Source organism: Pseudophryne corroboree, chromosome 4 (assembly GCF_028390025.1).
Source record: "Pseudophryne corroboree isolate aPseCor3 chromosome 4, aPseCor3.hap2, whole genome shotgun sequence".
NCBI classification, from domain to species: domain Eukaryota; kingdom Metazoa; phylum Chordata; class Amphibia; order Anura; family Myobatrachidae; genus Pseudophryne; species Pseudophryne corroboree.
Window position 1 is genome coordinate 104,578,516 of NC_086447.1, and position 14,202 is coordinate 104,592,717.

At 48.3% G+C, this 14,202-nt stretch overlaps 1 protein-coding gene across 1 annotated transcript in view; it reads left to right on the forward strand.

Moving 5' to 3' along the window:
• The window catches only part of LAPTM4A (lysosomal protein transmembrane 4 alpha), an 80,981-nt gene that overhangs the window by 54,491 nt on the left and 12,288 nt on the right, over window positions 1-14,202 (forward strand). The window contains exons 4-5 of the mRNA XM_063915330.1: window positions 6,035-6,157; window positions 6,986-7,081. Of these exons, the coding sequence (XP_063771400.1) occupies window positions 6,035-6,157; window positions 6,986-7,081 (219 nt within the window). The remainder of the gene's footprint in view (window positions 1-6,034; window positions 6,158-6,985; window positions 7,082-14,202) is intronic.

Genomic DNA, 14,202 nt, shown 5'->3' on the forward strand with positions numbered 1-14,202 from the left:
TAGGGGTGCGTCTCGGGAACTTCAGGGACCAGTGGGTTTGCCCACAGGTGGATCCCTAGGTTCTGCAAATAGTATCACAGGGATACAGGCTGGAGTTCGAGGCGACTCCCCCTCGCCGTTACCTCACCTCAGCCTTGCCTGCTGCCCTCGGAGAAAGGTAGTACTGGCGGCAATTTACAAGCTGCACTTCCAGCAGGTGAAATCTAGGTACCCCTCCTTCAACAAGGCCGGGGTTACTATTCCAAAATGTTGTGGTACCGAAACCAGACTGTTCGGTGAGACCCATTCTAAAATTGAAAGCCTTGAACACTTATATACGAAGGTTCAAGTTCGAAATGGAATCGCTCAGGGCGATTATTGCAAGCCTGGAGGGTATCACTGGACATCAAGGATGCTTACCTGCATGTCCCTATTTACCCTTTTCACCAGGAGTACCTCAAAATTGTGGTACAGGATTGTCATTACCAATTCCAGACGTTGCCGTTGGTCTGTCCCCGGCACCGAGGTATTTACCAAGGTAATGGCCGAAATAATTATCCCGTACTTGGACGATCTCCTTATAAAGGCGAGGTCCAGGGAGCAGTTGTTCGGCGGAGTAGCACTATCTCGGGAAGTGCTACAACAGCACGGCTGAATTCTGAATATTCCAAAGTCGCAGCTGGTTCCTACGACGCGTCTACTGTTCCTGAGTATGGTTCTGGACACAGAACAGGATAAAAAGGGTTTCTCCCGGAGGAGAAGTCCAAGGAGTTGTCGTCTCTAGACAGAGACCTCCTAATACGTATACAGGTGTCGGTGCATCAATGCACGCGAGCCCTGGGAAGGATGGTAGCTTCTTACGAAGAAATTCCATTCGCCAGGTCCCATTTAAGGATTTTCCAGTGGGATCTGTTGGACATGTGGTCCGGGTCGCATCTTCAGATGCATCGGCGGATAACCCTGTCTCCAAGGGCCAGGGTGTCGTTGTTGTGGTGGCTGCAGAGTGCTCATCTTCTAGGGGGCCGCAGATTCGGCATACAGGACTGGGTCCTGGTGACCACGGATGCCAGCCTTCGAGGCTGGGGGGCAGTCACACAGGGAAGAAACTTCCAAGGCTATGGAAAAGTCAGGAGACTTCCCTACACATAAATATTCTGGAACTAAGGGCCATTTACAATGCCCTAAGTCAGGCTAGACCCCTGCTTCAACACCGGCCGGTGCTGATCCAGTCAGACAACATCACGGCGGTCGCTCATGTACCCGACAGGGCGGCACAAGAAGCAGGATGGCAGAAGCCACAAGGATTCTCCGATGGGCGGAAAATCATGTGTTAGCACTGTCAGCAGTGTTCATTCCCGGAGTGGACAACTGAGAAGCAGACTTTCTCAGAAGACACGACCTCCACCCGGGAGAGTGGGGACTTCATCCAGAAGTCTTCCAAATGATTGTACACCGTTGGGAAAGGCCACAGGTGGACATGATGGCGTCCCGCCTCAACTAAAAGTTACAAAGATATTGCGCCAGGTCAAGGACCCTCAGGCGATAGCTGTGGACGCTCTGGTAACACCGTGGGTGTACCAGTCGGTGTATGTGTTCCCTTCTCTGCCTCTTACCCAGGGTAATGAGAATAATAAGAAGGAGAGGAGTAAGAACTATACTCATTGTTCCGGGTTGGCTAAGAAGAGCTTGGTAACCAGAACTCCAAGAAATGATCTCAGAGGACCTATGGCCTCTGCCGCTCAGACAGGACCTGCTGCAGCAGGGGGCCTGTCTGTTTCAAGACGTACCGCGGCTGCGTTGACGGCATGGCGGTTGAACGCCGGATCCTGAAGGAAAAGGGAATTCCGGAGGAAGTTATCCCTACGCTATTTAAAGCTAGGAAAGAAGTGAACGCTAACCATTATCACCGCATATGGCGGAAATATGTTGCGTACTGTGAGGCCAGGAAGGCCCCAAAGGAGAAATTTCAGCTAGGTCGATTTCTGCACTTCCTATAGTCAGAGGTGACTATGGGCCTACAATTGGGTTCCATTAAGGTCCAGATTTCGGCTCTATCGATTTTCTTCCAAAATGGAACTGGCTTCACTGCCTGAAGTTCAGACATTTGTCAAGGGAGTGCTGCATATTCAGCCTCCTTTTGTGCCTCCAGTGGCACCGTGGGACCTCAACGTGGTGTTGGGTTTCCTAAAGTCACATTGGTTTGAGCCACTCAAAACCGTGGATTTAAAATATCTCACGTGGAAAGTGGTCATGCTTTTGGCCTTGGCTTCGGCAAGGCGGGTGGCAAAATTGGCGGCTTTGTCATGCAAAAGCCCCTATTGGATTTTCCATATGGATAGGGCAGAATTGAGGACTAGTCCCCAGTTTCTTCCTAAGGTGGTATCAGCTTTTCACTTGAACCAACCTATCGTGGTGCCTGCGGCTACTAGGGACTTGGAGGACTCCAAGTTACTGGACGTAGTCAGGGCCTTGAAAATTTATGTTTCCAGGACGGCTGGAGTCAGGAAGACTGACTCGCTGTTTATCCTGTATGCACCAAACAAGATGGGTGCTCCTGCTTCTAAGCAGACTATTGCTCGCTGGATTTGTAGCACAATTCAGCTTGCGCATTCTGTGGCTGGCCTGCCGCAGCCTAAATCTGTAAAAGCCCATTCCACGAGGAAAGTGGGCTCTTCTTGGGCGGCTGCCCGAGGGGTCTCGGCTTTACAACTTTGCCGAGCTGCTACTTGGTCAGGGGCAAACACGTTTGCAAAATTCTACAAATTTGATACCCTGGCTGAGGAGGACCTTGAGTTCTCTCATTCGGTGCTGCAGTCTCATCCGCACTCTCCCGCCCGTTTGGGAGCTTTGGTATAATCCCCATGGTCCTTACGGAGTCCCCAGCATCCACTAGGACGTTGGAGAAAATAAGATTTTACTCACCGGTAAATCTTTCTCGTAGTCCGTAGTGGATGCTGGGCGCCCGTCCCAAGTGCGGACTGTCTGCAATACTTGTATATAGTTATTGTTAACTAAAAGGGTTATGGTTGAGCCATCTGTTGAGAGGCTCTGTTATGTTCATACTGTTAACTGGGTATAATATCATGAGTTATACGGTGTGATTGGTGTGGCTGGTATGAGTCTTACCCGGGATTCAAAATCCTTTCCTTATTGTGTCAGCTCTTCCGGGCACAGTATCCTTACTGAAGTCTGGAGGAGGGTCATAGTGGGAGGAGCCAGTGAACACCAGGTAGTCCTAAATCTTTCTTAGCTGTGCCCAGTCTCCTGCGGAGCCGCTATTCCCCATGGTCCTTACGGAGTCCCCAGCATCCACTACGGACTACGAGAAATAGATTTACCGGTGAGTAAAATCTTATTTTTTCAACTTGGACTGAAGTGCTAAGTGGTGTGCCGCAAGGCTCAGTATTAGGACCGCTATTGTTCAATATTTTCATTAACGACCTAACAGAAGGTCTAGAGAGCATAGTGTCAATTTTTGCAGATGATACCAAATTGTGTAAAGTTATAAAGGCGGATGCTGAGTTGCTTCAGAACGACTTAGTTAAATTAGAAGCTTGGGCAGCGAAATGGAGAATGCGCTTCAATACAGACAAGTGTAAGGTAATGCACTGTGGTAACAAGAACAAAAATAACACCTACCTACTAAATGGGGTAAAATTAGGAGATTCTGTACTGGAAAAGTACTTACCGTATATACTCGAGTATAAGTCGACCCGAATATAAGCCGAGGCACCTAATTTTACCACAAAAAAAATGGGAAAAATGATTGACTCGAGTATAAGCCTAGGGTGGGAAATGCACGGTGCCAGGGGTTTTCATGCTCAGGGTGTCATGCTCATTGCCAGGGTTTTCATGCGGTAGGTGTTATGCTTGTTGCCAGGGGGGTAATGCTTGTTGCTAGGGCTGTGCCCCCAGTGCCACATATACCCCCAGTGACAGCTATACCCCCAGAGTGCCAGATAAAAACATGCCCCCATAGTGCCAGAAACACATATGCCCCCAGTGTCATTTAATCAAGATAAAGGCCACATAGATATTAAAAAACATGAACAGTACATTTAATTCTACTGCATTAGGGGCTGTGACTGACAGTCTCACATGATGTAACACAGTGCTGCAGTGCACACACAAACAGTATGGAGCTCCTGCTCCGCGCGGACGGCGACTGCATATTACACACAGACTGACTAAGAGTGAGAGTCAGTCTGTGTTTAGCAGCCAGTGCCCCCCCTGACAGACTCTGCACCATCTCTAACACACCGACTGCGGGCAGCGACGGGCCCGGGACCGGCGGTAATGTATTCCCGGGCCGGGCGGCGGGAGTTGCGGACAGCTCCACCACAGCTCAGCTCACCCTGCCCTGACAGCCTGCTTGGTGAGTGAAAGACCAAGAGCAGCAGGCGGCAGCGGAGGCGATGTCTTCCCAGGCGGCGGGACCCGCGGGACGGGCTGCGGCCCGCGACACGCGTTTCAGCTCACCCTGCACTGACTGACAGCTTGCGGAGCAGCTCACACTTACCAAGACAGCGGCATTGGGCATGGCGGCAATGTCTTCCTTCCTGATGGAGGGAGTTGCAGGAGGACGCTGTCCAGGGGCGTACCCACCCTCCCTCAGTCACACACATATACATAAAGCCGCTCGCCACTCACCAGAGGCTCCACCCTCACCTCCGTAAGATTGGCTGGCAAATCTATCTGTCATCCAGGCTGCCAGGCCAAACTTGTCACTCAAACTCCCTCACTCGAGTATAAGCCGAGGGGGTCTTTTTCAGCATAGAAAAATGTGCTGAAAAAGTCGGCTTATACTCGAGTATATACGGTAAGTGTCCTCATAGATGGCAAACTAAGCAGTATTTCCCAAAGTAGGACTGCAGCAAAGAAGGCTAATAAGATATTAGCATGCATAAAATGGGGAATTGATGCTAGGGATGAGCGTATTATACTCCCGTTATATAAATCACTTGTGAGGCCACACCTTGAATACTGTGTACAATTCTGGGCACCATACTACAAAAAGGATATCCTGGAGCTAGAAAAGGTTCAGAGGCAGGCGACCAAACTAATTAAGGGTATGGAGATGCTGGAATACGAGGAAAGGCTTGCAAGACTAGGCATGTTTTACACTGGAAAAGAGGAGATTAAGAGGGGACATGATCAACATCCACAAATATATAAGGGGACAATATACAGATCTTGCCCAGGACCTGTATTTGGTTAGATCAACACAGAAAACTCGTGGACACTCGCTCAGGTTAGAGAAGAGGAGATTCCGTACAATACGGCGTAAATGCTTTTTTATGGTAAGGACGATACGTGTTTGGAATTCCCTGCCTGAGGGAGTTGTAATGGCCGACTCAGTCAACACCTTTAAGAATGGGTTAGGTAAATTCCTAATGGATAAGGATATCCAGGGTTACGGGGCATAGTCACGCACTATGGTTATTATAAAAAAGAGGGGTAAAACTTAACGGCAGTCATCAACATCAGTCAAAATTTTATACAAAATAATCCTTCATAGGAGACCACAAATAGGTTGAACTCGATGGACAATTGTCTTTTTTTCAACCTTAGATACTAGGTTACTATGTTACAGCGCCTCTGAGATGTGACGGGAGATCCACAACATAAATGTGCAACTGAGAGATCTGCAGTAACTGCGTGATGCTGCCATGTCATTATAGACCAGAATTTCTAAGGAATGGTTCCGTGCCACAAAGAAGGCTGTTTCTAGGGACAATGGGGATACTTCCTAGTGCGTGAAAGGGCCACCTATCAATATGGCCACTCCAATGTATATTAAATACTATATTCATGTTATAGCACTCCATTACTATATACACAGTCGGCAAACAAGCATTTGTAATATGGGAGTGACTATTGATCTTCTCCGCAACACCTGGCAGAATAGTTTTTTTGACACCATTGTGAGAACATATTTAAAAGCAAAGAAATCATTAGGATTTTGGGTGCTGCCCTATTGGAAATACTGCGCGGCCATGCACTGATGGAGTGATAGGCTTTAATGGCTCACCACTGTGTTCTGTTCTTCCCGTAGCACCGAGGTGGCTGGCTGATCCCGTTCCTCTGTTACCAGCTGTTTGACTTTGCCCTGACCTGCCTCCTTGCTATCAGCTCCATCACATACCTGCCAGGAATTAAGGATTATTTAGAGCAGTTGGTAAGTTACTAATTATGAACTCTTGTATTGGACTGTCACAGCATGTAATATGTAATGATCATTTGTGCATGAGGGAAATTTAGACTATACAATAAAACCTATACTATAGGATGGGTGTCTATCATCCAGTCGGCCACAATGAACATTATTATATAGGATTTAAGATCCACTCTGGAAAATCTATCAGCCAGCAGGTCTATAATAAACCTGTACCCTCCTGACAGGTGTAAACCTCACAGCTTTGTGTTATTCTTGGTACATACGTCATTGTCTGTCTAAATAGTGAGAACACTGAGGATAATAAACCTACTTCTAGTACCTAAAGCTTGCGCCTAGCTTTAATTAACATAAATTGGGGGAATGGGCAAAGACCCAGCGTTACACGGTTTGGTGTTTGATTAAATCACTAGTTACGCCATTTGCATAAAACGCTTGGTTAAGGGTAATAAAGGACCTCGTCCTATGAAGGCTGGACTGCACTGAAATTGGCACAGAGCTGGGTCACCGTCCTCCTGGCTGTTGTGGGGGACATTAATAAAGATCGGAGCGTGCACACACGTTAATGCAACCTAGTGTACACACATGAGCAAAATCTTCTAAACCAGCTATAAGCCGCCATCCAGCTGCTGTGGGACTACACATCCCAGCAAGCCCTGCCACAGTCTTCCTATCAGGGCATGCTGGGATGTGTATCTTGGCAGCACCTGGAGGGTGGCTTATTTGCCCACCCATGTCCTGTATTCTGCATGAGGGCCAGTGAGTGCAGGACCTGGCATTACGGTGTTGGAACTGTAGTTATACAGTAATAATCTCTGTTTCCTCTCCCAGCCCGAGTTCCCCTATAAAGATGACCTGCTGGCCATGGACTCCAGCTGCCTTCTGTTTATTGTCCTAGTTGTGGGCGCATTCATCATCATTCTAAAGGTAAGTGACGCTCGTGATCTGAACCAGGAAGTAGCTGGCAGCATGTCACTCCTACTGACCATCTGTGTCCTTGTCTGTAACGCAGAGCTGTTGAATGACTGTGCCGTGTGTGTCTGCATTTATGGTCTCCTCCAGGTGCTGTCTGTCACGTCTTGCACCAGGATGGGCAACATCCAGCAATTCCTGCAGATGATTGGTGTTGATTTTAGCTGTATTATCTAACCACATGTAACTGGTGTTTTATTATCTTCATGAGGTTGTGGTTTATGTAGTGCTAGAGTCCCCTTTACTGCACTTCCCTCACCTTTATGCCTTAAACAGACTTGTCAGCAATCTATAAACCGGTCTCGCCCACTTGTAAGGCATGACTCCTTTCCCAGGACTGTGCAGCAGTCATGTATATGGCTGCCTGTACCAGGACAGTGGGGGGTCATTCTGACCTGATCGTTCGCTGGAGTTCTTCTCAGCTATCGTGTCAGAACTGCGCAAGGCTAACAGCCGACAGCTGTCGTTGCCTAGCGATCGCCTCTGCCTGATTGACAGGCAGTAGCGGGAGGGGGCGACATGGCGGCGTTTGTCCGCCGTTTTTTGGGCGCAGTCCGGCCAACGCAGGCGTAGCCGGACAGTGCGGGGGGTGGGCAGCTGAGTGACATCTCACGCTGCCGCTGCGACACGGGCAGCAACGAGTAAATCCCAGCCAGCCACCAGAGCTGCGCTGGCCGAGAGTTACTCCAAGTACAAAAGCATCGCCGCTATGTGCTGCTTTTGTGCGGGGGAGGGGGGACAGACGGATGGACTAGCCCTGTGCTGGGCGTCCCCCTGCATGTCAGTGTAAGTGATCATAGCTGTGCTAAATTTAGCACAGCTACGATCAGGTCGGAATGACCCCCAGTGTCTGTTATGGGAGAAGTGGGGGGGGGAAGCAGGAAGCCATAGACTAAATGTTAGTGGAAGGAGCATGTTCTACAAACAGCACAGCGTAGTGATGTTGTGTGGGACTCGTCTATATGAAACACTCTGGTTGTGGAAATGGCATTATGTACTTACAGGAACTCTCAGTGAAGGCACAGCGCACCTAGATTTGGCACAAGGAACTTACTAACTATAAAATAGTTATTGTGTGTTTCTGCATTCTTACTGCCTGTAGCATTCTGTAGAAAGCACACAGTTGTTTGGTTAGATTCCTTTATAAAGTGGCAATGTATAGTATAATGGGGAGTACAGATCATTTGTGTACTGTAATATAATGCGAGAGGTCCTGACGTCTGCAGTTTACAATACACAAAGATCTCATTAAGAACACAGACATTAAAATAAATGGAACTATATGACTATAATAACAGAAACTGACATAGGGCAATAATTAAAAGGATTTTAGAGTAGTAGAGCATGAAGTGTAACTATACAGGAGTTCCATATGTTAAAGAGATTGTCCACTTATATACAAGTATCACATTGTTCTATCTGTTACCTGTATTGCTGCCATCAGCTACTGTGCTTTACCTTTGGGACCCTCTCATTTAATTGCAAGTGCTCCTTTCCCCTGTACTGAGCTGCCCCTACCTGTCACATAGAGCTATGGAGGCGTCAGTGACATCACTTCACCTCCCATTCTGTGAGAGGCACTGGCTGATGCGGTTGCTTTGCCCCCAAAAAAGCTAAATGTGAGCTTACCTAGTGGCGGCTTCTGTAAGAGACTGACTGCCCGCATTGCCTCCTGGGAGGTGCCCCGCTGCCTACACAGTGATTTCTGCTACTGGAATTACACCTCTAGCCTGGGTCTACAGATGAGTGGGGGCATCTGGTGGAATGTTCTGTGGGTGGGTGAAGTGTGAGCTGCTAGCTGTGCTTCACTTTATGGAAGTCTTTAATTATACCATTAGCATGGCCCTAATGCACTGCAGCACAATACTCCTGGGAACAAGTGTTTCTAAATCTGAGCTTTTAAAACAGAAGAGAAAAGCTTGATATTAAAACATAGTAGGTAGACTCCTCCCCCAAAAAATAAAGATTGAGAACCATTTTTACACCAAAAAATTTTTAAAGGAAGGTTTAGCGTTACTCTATAATATAGATATTGTATATAGCCTTTGTTTCCAACCCTGTTACTGCCACAGTGAAATCCTCAGGTCACCTGACCATTAGTGTAACAGATACTGCTCCCTGGTGACTTTACATACACAGTATATTACTGTGACTGATAATGGTATTACAATTAATAAAATAAAATAGTGAACACTGATAAAAATCAAGATATTGCATTATACACGAAGTTTGTTAGGGCCCACATACTGGCAATGGATTAAAGCACACACATTTTGGGTTTCAGTGTAAGTCTATAACAATGCCCAATAATGTTTCTAGGTTAGAATGAGGGAAATGAATGTGATTTGCTTATTTGGTAGTTACATGCCAGTGGTGGTGTGAGCACCTGTGTAATGCTGGCCATACACCAGACCAACTTATGATCTAACTAGTTGCTTGGTTGGGATGAAAATCTGGTAATGTATTGGAGCAAAAAGAACATTCACCCATTTGATCCGAAGCCCCGGAAAACAGTTTTTGTCATGCAGACAAGTTGGATTTAGCCTACTAGTCTGAGCGTCCTTTTTCTCTAACGTCCTAAGTGGATGCTGGGGACTCCGTAAGGACCATGGGGAATAGCGGCTCCGCAGGAGACTCGGCACATCTAAAGAAAGCTTTAGGACTATCTGGTGTGCACTGGCTCCTCCCCCTATGACCCTCCTCCAAGCCTCAGTTAGATCTCTGTGCCCGAACGAGAAGGGTGCACACTAGGGGCTCTCCTGAGCTTCTTAGTGAAAGTTTTAGTTTAGGTTTTTTATTTTCAGTGAGACCTGCTGGCAACAGGCTCACTGCATCGAGGGACTAAGGGGAGAAGAAGCGAACTCACCTGCGTGCAGAGTGGATTGGGCTTCTTAGGCTGCTGGACATTAGCTCCAGAGGGACGATCACAGGCCCAGCCTGGATGGGTCCCAGAGCCGCGCCGCCGGCCCCCTTACAGAGCCAGAAGGCAGAAGAGGTCCGGAAAATCGGCGGCAGAAGACGTCCTGTCTTCAACAAGGTAGCACACAGCACTGCAGCTGTGCGCCATTGCTCTTAGCACACTTCACACTCCGGTCACTGAGGGTGCAGGGCGCTAAGGGGGAGCGCCCTGAGACGCAATAATAAACACCTTGGATGGCAAAAGAATGCATCACATATAGCTCCTGGGCTATATGGATGCATTTAACCCCTGCCAAAATACATAGAAAAACGGGAGATAGGCTCCGCCCCCTTATCGGCGGCCTTATCTCCTCAGCACACTGGCGCCATTTTCCCTCACAGCTCCGTTGGAGGGAAGCTCCCTGTCTCTCCCCTGCAGTCACTACACTACAGAAAGGGTTAAAAAAGAGAGGGGGGGGGCACTAATTAGGCGCAGTATTAAAGATACAGCAGCTATAATGGGAAAAACACTTATATAAGGTTATCCCTGTATATATATAGCGCTCTGGTGTGTGCTGGCAAACTCTCCCTCTGTCTCCCCAAAGGGCTAGTGGGGTCCTGTCCTCTATCAGAGCATTCCCTGTGTGTGTGCTGTATGTCGGTACGTTTGTGTCGACATGTATGAGGAGAAAAATGATGTGGAGACAGAGCAGATTGCCTGTAATAGTGATGTCACCCCCTAGGGGGTCGACACCTGAGTGGATGAACTGTTGGAAGGAATACGTGACAGTGTCAGCTCTGTATAAAAGACAGTGGTTGACATGAGACAGCCGGCTACTCAGCTTGTGCCTGTCCAGACGTCTCATAGGCCGTCAGGGGCTCTAAAGCGCCCGTTACCTCAGATGGCAGATATAGACGCCGACACGGATACTGACTCCAGTGTCGACGGTGAAGAGACAAATGTGACTTCCAGTAGGGCCACACGTTACATGATTGAGGCAATAAAAAAATTTTATTACACATTTCTGATAATACGAGTACCACCAAAAAGGGGTATTATGTTCGGTGAGGAAAAACTACCTGTAGTTTTCCTGAATCTGAGAAATTAAATGAGGTGTGTGATGATGCGTGGTTTTCCCCCGATAACTGATAATTTCTAAAATGTTATTGGCATTATATCCTTTCCCGCCAGAGGTTAGGGTGCGTTGGGAAACACCCCCTAGGGGGGATAAAGCGCTCACACGCTTGTAAGGGCTCTACCCTCTCCTGAGATGGCCGCCCTTAAGGATCCTGCTGATAGAAAGCAGGAGGGTATCCTAAAATGTATTTACACACATACTGGTGTTATACTGCGACCAGCAATCGCCTCAGCCTGGATGTGCAGTGCTGGGTTGGCGTGGTCGGATTCCCTGACTGAAAATATTGATACCCTAGATAGGGACAGTATATTTTTGCCTATAGAGCATTTAAAAGATGCATTTCTATATATGCGTGATGCACAGCGGAATATTTGCCGACTGTCATCAAGTCTAAGTGCGTTGTCCATTTCTACCAGTAGAGGGTTATGGACACGTCAGTGGTCAGGTGATGCGTATTCCAAACGGCATTTGGAAGTATTGCTTTATTAAGGGGAGGAGTTATTTGGGGTCGGTCTTTCAGACCTGGTGGCCACGGCAACAGCTGGGAAATCCACGTTTGTACCCCAGGTCGCCTCTCAACATGAGAAGACGCTGTATTATCAGGCGCAGTCTTTTCGTGGACAAGCGGGCAAAAGGTTCCTCATTTCTGCCCCGTGACAGAGGGAAAGGAAAAAGGCTGCAGAAATCAACCAGTTCCCAGGAACAGAAACCCTCTCCCGCCTCTGCCAAGCCCTCAGTATGACGCTGGGGCTTTACAAGCAGAATCAGGCACGGTGGGGGGCCCGTCTCAATGAATTTCAGCGCGCAGTGGGCTCACTCGCAAGTAGACCCCTGGATCCTTCAGGTGATATCTCAGGGGTACAAATTAGAATTCGAGACGTCTCCCCCTCGCCGTTTCCTAAAGTCGGCTTTACCGATGTCTCCTTCTGACAGGGAGACAGTTTTGGAAGCCATTCACAAGCTGTATTCCCAGCAGGTGATAATCAAGGTACCCCTCCTGCAACAGGGAACGGGGTATTATTCCACACTGTTGTGGTTCCGAAGCCGGACGGCTCGGTGAGACCGATTCTAAATCTAAAATCTTTGAACACTTACATACAGAGGTTCAAATTCAAGATTGAGTCACTCAGAGCAGTGATTGCGAACCTGGAAGAAGGGGACTACATGATGTCTCGGGACATCAAGGATGCTTACCTTCATGTCAAAATTTACCCTTCTCACCAAGGGTACCTCAGGTTTATGGTACAGAACTGTCACTATCAGTTCAGACGCTGCCGTATGGATGGTCCACGGCACCCCGGGTCTTTACCAAGGTAATGGCCGAAATGATGATATTCCTTCGAAGTAAGGGAATTTTAGTTATCCCTTACTTGGACGATTCCCTGATAAGGGTAAGATCCAGGGAACAGTTGGAGGTCGGTGTAGCACTATCTCAGGTAGTGTTGCGGCAGCACGATTGGATTCTCAATATTCCAAAATCGCAGCTGGTTCCGACGATTTGTCTTCTGTTCCTAGGGATGATCCTGGACACAGTCCAGAAAAAGGTGTTTCTCCCGGAGGAGAAAGCCAGGGAGTTATCCGAGCTAGTCAGGAACCTCCTAAAACCGAGCCAAGTCTCAGTGCATCAATGCACAGGGGTTCTGGGTAAAATGGTGGCTTCCTACGAAGCAATCCCATTCGGCAGATTCCACGCAAGAACTTTCCAGTGGGACCTGCTGGACAAATGGTCCGGGTCGCATCTTCAGATGCATCAGCGGATAACCCTGTCACCAAGGACAAGGGTGTCCCTCCTGTGGTGGTTGCAGAGTGCTCATCTTTTAGAGGGCCTCAGATTCGGCATTCAGGACTGGGTCCTGGTGACCACGGATGCCAGCCTGCGAGGCTGGGGAGCAGTCACACAGGGAAGGAATATCCAGGGCTTATGGTCAAGCCTGGAGACATCACTTCACATAAATATCCTGAAGCTAAGGGACATTTACAATGCTCTAAGCTTAGCAAGACCTCTGCTTCAAGGTCAGCAGGTGTTGATCCAGTCGGACAACATCACGGCAGTCACCCACGTAAACAGACAGGGTGGCACAAGAAGCAGGAGGGCAATGGCAGAAGCTGCAAGGATTCTTCGCGGGGCGGAAAATCATGTGATAGCACTGTCAGCAGTATTCATTCCGGGAATGGACAACTGGGAAGCAGACTTCCTCAGCACGACCTCCACCCGGGAGAGTGGGGACTTCACCCAGAAGTCTTCCACATAATTATAAACCATTGGGAAAAACTCGACAGGTATTGCGCCAGGTCAAGGGACCAACAGGCAATAGCTGTAGACGCTCTGGTAACACCGTGGGTGTACCAGTCAGTGTATGTGTTCCCTCCTCTGCCTCTCATACCCAAGGTACTGAGATTGATAAGATGGAGAGGAGTAAGCACTATATTTGTGGCTCCGGATTGGCCAAGAAGGACTTGGTAACCGGAACTTCAAGAGATGCTCACGGAGGATCCGTGGCCTCTACCTCTAAGAAGGGACCTGCTCCAGCAAGGACCCTGTCTGTTCCAAGACTTACCGCGGCTGCGTTTGACAGCAGGGCGGTTGAACGCCGGATCCTGAAGGAAAAAAAGGCATTCCGGATGAAGTCATCCCTATCCTGATCAAAGCCAGGAAGGATGTAACCGCAAAACATTATCACCGCATTTGGCGAAAATATGTTGCGTGGTGCGAGGCCAGTAAGGCCCGACTGAGGAAATTCAACTGGGTTGATTCCTACATTTCCTGCAAACAGGAGTGTCTATGGGCCTGAAATTGGGGTCCATTAAGGTTCAAATTTCGGCCCTGTCAGTTTTCTTCCAAAAAGAACTAGCTTCAGTCCCTGAAGTTCAGACGTTTGTAAAAGGGGTACTGCATATACAGCCTCCTTTTGTGCCTCCAGTGGCACTTTGGGATCTCAATGTAGTTTTTGGGTTCCAAAAGTCACATTGGTTTGAACCACTTAAATCTGTGGAGTTAAAATATCTCACATGGAAAGTGGTCATGCTGTTGGCCCTGGC